General features: G+C 34.0%; 1 protein-coding gene across 1 annotated transcript; it reads right to left on the bottom strand.

Annotated features, from left to right (window-relative positions):
* Window positions 1-3,820: 3,820 nt before the first annotated feature.
* LOC127807432 (ras-related protein RABA1c) lies at window positions 3,821-9,138 on the bottom strand. Its single transcript, XM_052345270.1, has 2 exons — window positions 8,818-9,138; window positions 3,821-4,573 (listed from the first exon to the last, which is right to left on the bottom strand). The coding sequence occupies exons 1-2, from the start codon at window positions 9,036-9,038 to the stop codon at window positions 4,138-4,140; spliced, it is 657 nt and encodes a 218-aa protein (XP_052201230.1). The 5' UTR covers window positions 9,039-9,138; the 3' UTR covers window positions 3,821-4,137.
* Window positions 9,139-9,648: the final 510 nt, after the last annotated feature.

The raw sequence follows: 9,648 nt of genomic DNA, 5'->3' as shown, positions 1-9,648 counted from the left end.
AAGTGTATATTGTTAAGTCCAATGATAAGTAAATACGATTTTGATAATAATAAAAATATTTTTATAATATAAATGTATTTTTTTCATACAAAAAATAAATTTATTTTGAATTAAAAGTGGGTACAAAGAGTAGATTTATTTTAAATTAAGGGTGGATTGTTTTTAGACATATTTCCTTATTTTGATCATTTATGTCTCAAAAGTTTATGTTTAAATTTTCATTTCTTGATAAATGCATTTCTTATTTATGCAAAAAATATATTTATTTTGAATTAAAGAAGAATTATTTTTAGACATATTTCTTTTACTTATGTAAAAAGTAAATTTATTTTGAATTAAAAGAGAATTACTTTTAAACATATTTTCTTGTTTTAATCATTTATATATCAAAAGTTTATGTTTGAATTTTCAAAATTTGATTTCTCATGTAAAAAATAAATTTATTTTGAATTAAATGTGAGACATGTTTTTTTATTTTTTGAGAAAGTTTAAACAGTTTTTAAATTTCAAATTTCATATTAACTCTTTCTTTAAGATAAGTATGGAGGTTTAAGGTAGAACAAACTTGATAGAGCATTCAAACAAGAATGAGAATGTTTGAAGTATTAGAAGTGTGCTGGCTGGTGGAATTCTCAACCGTTAGTGACTTATTTGTAATTGTCTCTAGTTATAAATTTGTTATTTTTACTCATTTGTTGTGTGAGGGGATTGTATTTGTTAGTAGTGTGCTAGTGATTCTTGCTTAGGCAAGGAATTGTATGTTAGTTCTAGTTCCAATTAAAAACTAGTGTTGATTCTCTCTAATAAAACCTCAAGTTAAGTCTTGAGATAGAGGATTAGACTATTTAAAGCCGAACCTCTATAAATTTCTCTTGTTCTGTGTAGTTATATGATTTTATTGATTTCAATCCTATTACAATCAACACATATTAAAATCACAAATTTAAGAGTTTTAAAAATAGTTAAAATTATTAATTTTTTAAAAACCCAATTCACCCCTCTTTTAGGTATTTTTCTGGACAACATATACACAAGTTTATCGCGAGTTAAACCCTGAGATCTGGCCCTTATGATAGATATAGGCAATTGCATAGTCTTATATGAGACAAAATCGAACTAATGACCTCAAGATTTCTAAGTTTTCAAATGGATACAGTAGACTGTTTGTGCTACTCCTACGAATTTTTAAAATATAATTATGTTTTAAATAATATAAAGATAAATAGAGGAAATTATAGGTAATAGATCTAACTTAATGAATTTAAAACTTATAATTATTGTTGTGTTGATTAGAGAAAAGAGAGGCATATAAATAGCGTATGGTAAATTATTTATTTATTTTATTTTGGTTTTTAAAAAATCTACAATTCAAACGTCGTGTCAAAGGCATCCCCGTGATTATGGTTCCCCACATGTTACGTGCATGTGCTAACGTATGCAAGTTTGTATTACGTCACTGATGATGATGATTATCGATTCTTAATCCCTTCCTTATCCATAATCACATTGGATTTATAATTCCTTAGGCAAACGCATCCTAATTTATAAAGCACTCTTCTATATATAGTTAGTAGCTTTGCTACAGAGAGAATTAAAATGTCCTTGGCTACCAAGCACTAGTAATTAATAAGCCATGCTTAGTTCAAATTGTGTTTTTGTTTTGTTTTGGCTAAAATTTGATTTCTTAATCTTTGTGGTGATACATGAATTTTACCATAACATATTTTTAAACAAAATAAAACATATTACTTGGTGGAATGTTCATAGACCCCTAATAATTAGATAGTGAGACTATAAAAGATAATAATGAAATTGTTTGAGAGTGACTTAAAAAGTCATTTCAATGTTTAATTCAGATATAGAGTAATAGTAAAAAAGCAAAAAAAATTAAAATCATAGATCAAAATACTTATCTTAGATAAGAGATTCTTTTTTATTTTATAATAGTTTAGAATAATTTTTCGCTTAAAATTAGATATTCTTGTTAGACAATACTTAAAAATAGTTATTGCAAATAATTTCAAAGAGATTAGTTTTTATTCTCTAACTTTTTTTTTTTTTATCAGATTTATTCTCTAACTTTACCTTCATAGATAATGGATTTTTCATTTAATTTGAGAAGAGAATCCTAGTCAAATTAAATAGTTGAATCTTGAATAGAGTTAATTTATCTTTAAATTTGTAGAAGACCCTTCTTTTTGGGCCAAGTCAGGCTCAAATAAGATACTAAAGTGAGGGTGGGCTGATTTGAGATTGAAAGTAACCTGATTAAGCAAACTGAAAACAAGGCTGATTAGATTAAGCAAACCAAGACTAAGGGTAACCTAAATAAATTATACACATTATTTAAATTTGTTAAAATATTTGCCTAGAACTAGTCTGAGGTGAGGAAAGAATCAGAGAAGGATGCGAGCCGGCATCAGCAAACTTCTAAAAGTCCATTAATTACATATTATAACAGTAACTGTCATGTGTATAAGGCGTCTACCCGTTTTGTTTAAATCCTTATAACTCTCGCTCTCTATAGTTTATAAATAGAGAATTGAGAAAGATCTCATTCTAACAACTACTGATTGAGAGAAAGAGTATGCGTTGTGTATGCGAAAGGAAAGTTTGTGTTAGAACATTGTAATCTCCTTTTAGAACAGTTTGTGTATAAGACTGTGAGAGAATGTGCTGCATGTAATTTGTTTTTCTTGTTTTTCATGATAATAAAGCCAAAATACTCATTAGTCTAGATATAAGATCTCTCGAAAGGAGATCTAAACCAAGAAAATTCTTTGTGTCTCGTGTGTGTTTGAATTCTGTGATATTTTTTTGTTTCTTAAATTATGTTTTATTTTGAATGAGTGAGTGTGTAAATCTTAAAGAATATCTTAGATTGTGAAAGCGAGAATTGTAATAACAAAATTTGAACCTCGAGTATCATCATTTAGTTATTTAAAGAACAAAAATAATGAAACCACGGCTAGATAGAATGCAGAATTGATAAAAATATGTTAGAACTAAATATAATTAAAAATTTTCAATATATTATATATGTAATGGACCATTATTATGAAATAAAATGTGAATTACATGAAGATTGTTGGTCTTTTACCACTTAATGCGGTCCTTGGTTTGGAACTTGAGGTCACAAATTCTAAAACGTGTTGTTCAGCGATTACCTGGCTGGTAATAACCCATCATAAAGTCTATATATATATATATATATATTCAAAAGCGGGAGATTTAATGATATGCTGACTTAGCCAATGAGCTAAACTTTATTATTATATTAAGAGTGAATGTGTTACGTCCCTGATGACATTTTCTTTTTTTATTTTAAAATAAAAAAGTGATTGGTCTTTTTACATAGGTGGACTGGTCCAGCCGGGTGCCCCATTGTTTAGTTGAATAACAGTTTCAAAACCCAAATCATAGTGGGTCAATTGGTACAATTGACTAGACTGGAATAGAGAATGGCATGCAATTTGATCCTGCCTCCATTGAGACTAGGTCAATGTTATTGATCTTATTCCATGTAAAAGTTGGGCATTTCTCAAATTAATTACGTTATTGTTGTTATATGGTTGCATGACGCGGGCATTCGCATGGGATGGGCCCACATCCCCTTTTAATTTTATTCAATAAAATTTTATGCTACCTAACGTGAATAACATAATAATTTACATAAAAATTAAGATAAACACAACATATCTATACGTTGTTTTATTATTATTATTATGATTGCGACCAAATGAAATTCTTTGAATACTAACCAAAATAACTAACTCATAACTACCACGTTAGTTTGGCAAGACTGCAAAAGCAGGATCCATAAAACAAAGCACTAGTTGATTAGCCACAATTCAATGGAAATCTGGGCTTTTAGCTACCTCTGTCAAACAAACGAAATAAATACAATATAATGTCCCTAAACAAGCTTTTTGGTCCGATAGACAAATGACAATGATGAAAGAATTTAAAATAGAAATAAAAGATAACAGATAACAGATGGTCATCGTCATCTCCTCCTCCTCCTAATTTAGGCATATATTTTTTGAGTTAATTTTACAGAATGATCAGGGTGTACACTAAAACAGATGCAGCAGCAGAACAAAGAGGCCGCATCCCCACCTCAAAGCAATCAGATTCCTAGAACGAGCAGCAGCCAGCTCTCTTCATCGCAGTCACGTCTTTCCCCACCTCGATCTTCTCGCCTTTCGAGGGCACGGTGGTGGCAGCCGCGTCTTCGGCGGACTCCATGGCCTTCTTGCTGACAATGTGGTAGATCTGAGTGAGAACTTCGGCGAATGCATTGTCGACGTTGGTGGCTTCAAGAGCCGAGGTTTCCATGAAGAAGAGGGACTCCCTCTCGGCAAATGACTTGCCGTCCTCGGTTGACACTGCCACTAGGTGTCGGAGATCTGACTTGTTCCCGATTAGCATGACTACTATGTTAGGATCGGTGTGATCCCTCAACTCCCTTAGCCACCTCTCCACATTCTCAAATGTGGAGTGTCGGGTAACATCGTACACAAGCAATGCGCCCACAGCGCCTCGGTAGTAGGCACTAGTGATGGCTCGGTACCTGTAAACTCAGAAACAAACACGAAGCTGTCAAAACCTGGAATAAAGGAGTCAGCCAGGTACAATACAATGGCGGCATTTTTATGAACCTTATTTTTGTTCAACCAACGACAACCGACAAGCAACAAGCAACCGTTTTTTCACATGTTGACCATACAAATTGCCTTTTTTTCACAACTCAACTTCGAAGCTTATGATGAGGGAAGCAAGCGACACCATTTGCAACTAGAAACTAAATGAATCCTGCCAAAATAACATGTACAGTTTGGGAAACGGAGCTCAGCGTTTGTGCAAACAACATAGCTAGTTGGTCATTAATACAAATGAAGACTTTGCAACAAAGGTACCACAAGCAAGAGCGTGCAAGTCAAATAAAAGAAGTTCAACAGAGTACTAGGGCTAAAAAAAACACCCATGACCACAATATATCACTGCACCAAAAAGCCAATCAAACTTCAATACTTAGCAGCAAAATAATACACCTTTATTTTTTAGGGCAAGTTCAAAAGATAATACAACAACCACAGAAGCATCATAGCATGATTAAGTTACATCTTTCACACTTCACCTTTCCGTGTTCCTTTCAAGAAATTCGAAGTTAACATGGAAAAGAGAGAGAACCCATTGAAGATAACATGCAAGAAATTAGCATGGTTTGGACATACGTGAGTAGAAGAGAAGACCAAAGGATACATCCCCCAGAGAAAGTGGATGAAATAGAGGAAATTTGTAGCAGAAGAGGTAAAAGGAGACCAAAGAAAAGGTTGAGAACTCTTGAACATGGCATATGATATAATGTTCTTGTAAAAGATGTGGCCATAAATAGAGATGGCTGGAGGCTTAGAATTTATGTAGCGACTTCACTTAATGAGACCAAGGAGCCTTGGGATCGTGATTGTAAAATATAGGGTTTTCAAAAGGATTGACCAATAGACATCATCAATGTGAAACAATGCTACACTAAGAATTATTGGGGTTGAAGTGGTACATTAAGCAAAATGTAAAACAAAAAGTTCAAGGATGCCTCAGAGATATATGATGTCAGATTTGTCCAATTAACACCACCACCACCTCACAGGTACCACACAAAGAAGGTTGCTAGTAAAAATTATAGTAACTCATGAAAACAGTTTAAGCAGTGACACTTCCGCTTTAACTCTCTTCGAAATAATCTCAGTAGTGAAGAAGTATCCCTTCCATGAACAGATAGCATATCCAATATACATGCACCACTCATGAATTAACAATGATTAATCAGCTCCTACCACTGTTTCCACAATATTGGCTTTAGGATGCTTCCACAAGAACACAGAGGCACTATAGGTTCGTTCTTCTTGCACCCATAATCATGAGATCATCCAAAATCAAGAAACATAACAATGCCCTGATGGTAAGCCTTCAGGTGACTAATGACCTATATTACATCACCATCGTACAACTTATTCACATTACTTTCCCCCAGAATCACTGTAATAGCACTGATAGCCACTCTGTCTGAGGGCATCCACCACTTCACTTGTCAGTATATAACTTCCACCACAAACCGAAACTGCTGCTACTCTACCCTGAAGAGTTACATAAGTTTAGAAACAACAACAGGGATTGGAAGATGGTAGACAGACACTTCTCTGACAATCAAACTGGTGGCATTTGGAGAAGTATTTGTGTCGTCTTTCCTCTTTATACATATATTTGATTTTGCCTTTTTTCTTGTGGGTTTTATACAAAATATACCATGACTCCAAAACATAGTAACAGGCAACATCAACACCTGTCATGGGCTTCACCTTTGGCAACTCAATCCCCCCAACCCCCATATTAGAAAACAAAATGAACTATTTATTTTAACGGAATCTCCAGGAGTAGTAAAATTTATTCAAACGTTAAGTTTCTTCTTTTAAAGCATCCAATGCCCCAAAACAACATCATCATTAACAACAACAGTTTCCTTTTCATCTCCTACCAGCCAATTGATCAAAAACAAATTGGTAGGACCAGCAGACCATGTCCATGGGATTACTTTAGGATGAGGTAGAAGAAATAATAGAGAAGAGACAGAGCATATATGACCAGACAAGAGGGTTAATAAAATTCGTCTTAATTCTGAAAAACAACAGACTAAATAAGAAGCTTCTCTTTCAAGAGAGTGCATAAACAGAATAATGAGTAATGTATGATCAGTGCACATCAATGATCAATCAACTGAATGGATCCACAAGATAACTACATTACTGAACCGCTACTAATCTTATTCAAAACTTTTAATTTTGCCATTACTATAATCAAATATTCAGGTGCAGTTAAAAAGAATGCAAAAGTTGACAGAAAACAATTTTTGAGCAACACCACCAAAGCAAGCATAAGCATTTACCAACACAAGCTCCAGTCCAGCGTGAAGGAATCAATTAAAGCCATTGAATCAACCTTAAATGTGTTTCAACAAAATAATACTCATTTTCCCACCTCGATTGGCCCATGTTATCTATAACAGTCATATTCAATGCGGGATTTGTTTCAAACTATGTCCCCCATAAGACTGATCAGCTTTTTCATTTGGAGTGTATCAATAGTGTAAAGTTCATAAAAAGAACACTAGGCAGATGTTACAAGTGAAAGTTATAGCAAAAGTATTGATATAATTAATTTGTATATCCTTCTCAAATCATAAAATAAAACCTCAAAGCATACTGTATATACCAAAAGCCAGTGGCAGTATACCATCTTGAAAACAGCTCCTCCACCAACAGCTTTGTTTATCATTGATAGGCACCACCAGCCTCATTTCTCATTATGACACTGATATCATTTTTTCTAAGTGAAATAATACAAATAACTTAAACTTCAAATTTTCTTATTCTTCCAAAAAAGTAAGGATGTATGAATAGTTTCAATTAGTCCAAGCAATAATAGGATTCTATTATTATTTGAGAAATAAATAACAAAACATTAGCCAATTACCATACGCCTGAGCACTCACCACTCTACAACAGCCCACATTACCATTGCCTTTAATAAATACTTAACAACTCACCATCACCATGACACCTGACCTCATCATAAACTTAACTGAAGGTTGAAGAAAATATGGCACGGTAACTTTCCATTTGTGAGGTTCGGGTTATATGTATCCCATCATGTAGGATATTCCAACTTTGGGACTGAGCTTAAGAGTTACGACATCAAACACTCATAATATGAACCAGATAATCTATTTCAATCAATCCATTAAAACAATGTTCACAACAAGGAATCAAAATAGTAAGAAACAGCAAGATTTAACCTTATACAGTTGATAACAAAAAGAAATGTAATGCTTATGACCTGAATCTTTGTAATTGACTATATATTTTTATCATTTCTTTGGCCTCCCCCATTTTCCACTCTTGATAAGATGTCACACTTTCAAATACATCTGGTTAGATACACGAGATCTCAAACTCAAAATCATTTTAGATGTTGGGAGATTCTGTGGTTTCACTAAGTTGAAATTTAGTACAGGAAACAGGCAAAATCATGTAGCAGCAGGACTTTTGGCGTAACGGCCTAAGAGATGAAAGGAAAACACGATCACAAGAAACATGACACAAGGTATAAGGTACACAGTTTCAAAGAAATCCAGTGAAGATTCCATTTTTTCAAAGATCACAAAATCCACAGAGAAGCAGGAATACAGTAAGAACTCAGAACGATCACTTCCGTGAGTAATGGTACCTTTTCAGAGCAACATTACAGCAATTCAGAAGCCAAACTTTTAACATCTAACCTCATATTGTTAACTAGTGAGAGAAACTAGTGAAAATTCGAACAGGCTGCAAATGAAGCCGTGGAGCACGAAGATCCAAGAATCCATAGAACAAATCTAAACTCGATCCAACTCCAAGCAAGATTACCACAATTCCGTATTAAAGTATGTTTTCTAACAATTCCCAAATAATAATGCCAACAAAGGGTCCCAGATGAACAAAGTAATTTCATCAGATCAAAAATCAGATGAGATTAGTACTGCGTCCGAAAGTTTTTAGATCTCTGCATGCTAAAATCTATCTCTGGATCCTAATTGAAACTCCCAATCAGAAACAATGAACCCGCATTCAGATCTTCTGAAATAGAGTCTATGAACTAGATGAAACCCAGATCACAGAACCCACAAAAAATGCAACAAAAGCAACCAAGAAAGTATGCGTAGATCATAGTGTAGATGCAAAACCCAGATCAGAAAATGGAGGGAATGGGTAAAGAAATTACCTTTCTTGACCAGCAGTGTCCCAAATCTGAGCCTTGATGACCTTGCCATCGACATTCAAGCTTCTGGTTGCGAACTCAACGCCAATTGTGGACTTGGATTCAAGGCTGAACTCATTTCTAGTGAATCTTGAAAGCAAATTGGACTTGCCAACACCTGAGTCTCCGATCAGAACCACCTTGAAGAGGTAATCATAGTCATCCTCAGCTCTGTATCCAGCCATCACTCTTAACACGGTTACCTCTCTCTCCCTCTCTCTCCCCTCAAGATGTATGTATAAAATGAAGTTAATGAACTCTTATATATATATATATATATATATATTCTAGGAAAAACGTTATAATGCGCCAGGAGAGATGGGTTTTGCTTCTCCCCCTCTCTCTCTCTCTCGTTGAATGTGAAAGTGAAACTTGCTTTCGGCCTCTTGACCAATTGTTGAGTTGGAAGTGGGACGACCCTTGTCTGCCTTGCTGTCCACCAAAATCCGTGTGAATTTGGGCATTATCTTTCCCAATCAAACAAAGTTTTCAAAATAAATTCTCAAATCAGTTGATTTGATAAAATACCTTAAATTCAAATATCTCTGTAAAATTACCTACTTTACTTTCTCTCCTTCATTTTGTGAGGTGATAAGGTAATTTGGGCATTTGAAATGGTCACCGAAATCGAGTAGTTGAACTTGATCTTCTTTTTGAAAAACTGTTAAATTTGTTTTCCTAATCAACCTTGGCGTCAATTCGAATCCACGGCAAATATTATGCTCAAAATTTATTGTTTTGTTAAGCTAATTAACATGGAGAGTTATAAATTATTCAAATCATACTCATGAACGA

The sequence above is a fragment of the Diospyros lotus genome, chromosome 8, assembly GCF_014633365.1.
Source record: "Diospyros lotus cultivar Yz01 chromosome 8, ASM1463336v1, whole genome shotgun sequence".
Taxonomy (NCBI): Eukaryota; Viridiplantae; Streptophyta; class Magnoliopsida; order Ericales; family Ebenaceae; genus Diospyros; species Diospyros lotus.
The sequence above is the reverse complement of the archived record's forward strand: the minus strand, read 5'-3'. Positions and strand labels throughout refer to the sequence as shown.

Bases quoted from the DNA above. Each gene is read 5' to 3' on its own strand.
- LOC127807432 (XM_052345270.1), bottom strand. From the start codon at position 9,038: ATGGCTGGATACAGAGCTGAGGATGACTATGATTACCTCTTCAAGGTG. The intron at 4,574-8,817 runs GTAATTTCTTTA...CTGAGTTTACAG, and splicing joins GACACTGCTGGTCAAGAAAG to GTACCGAGCCATCACTAGTG.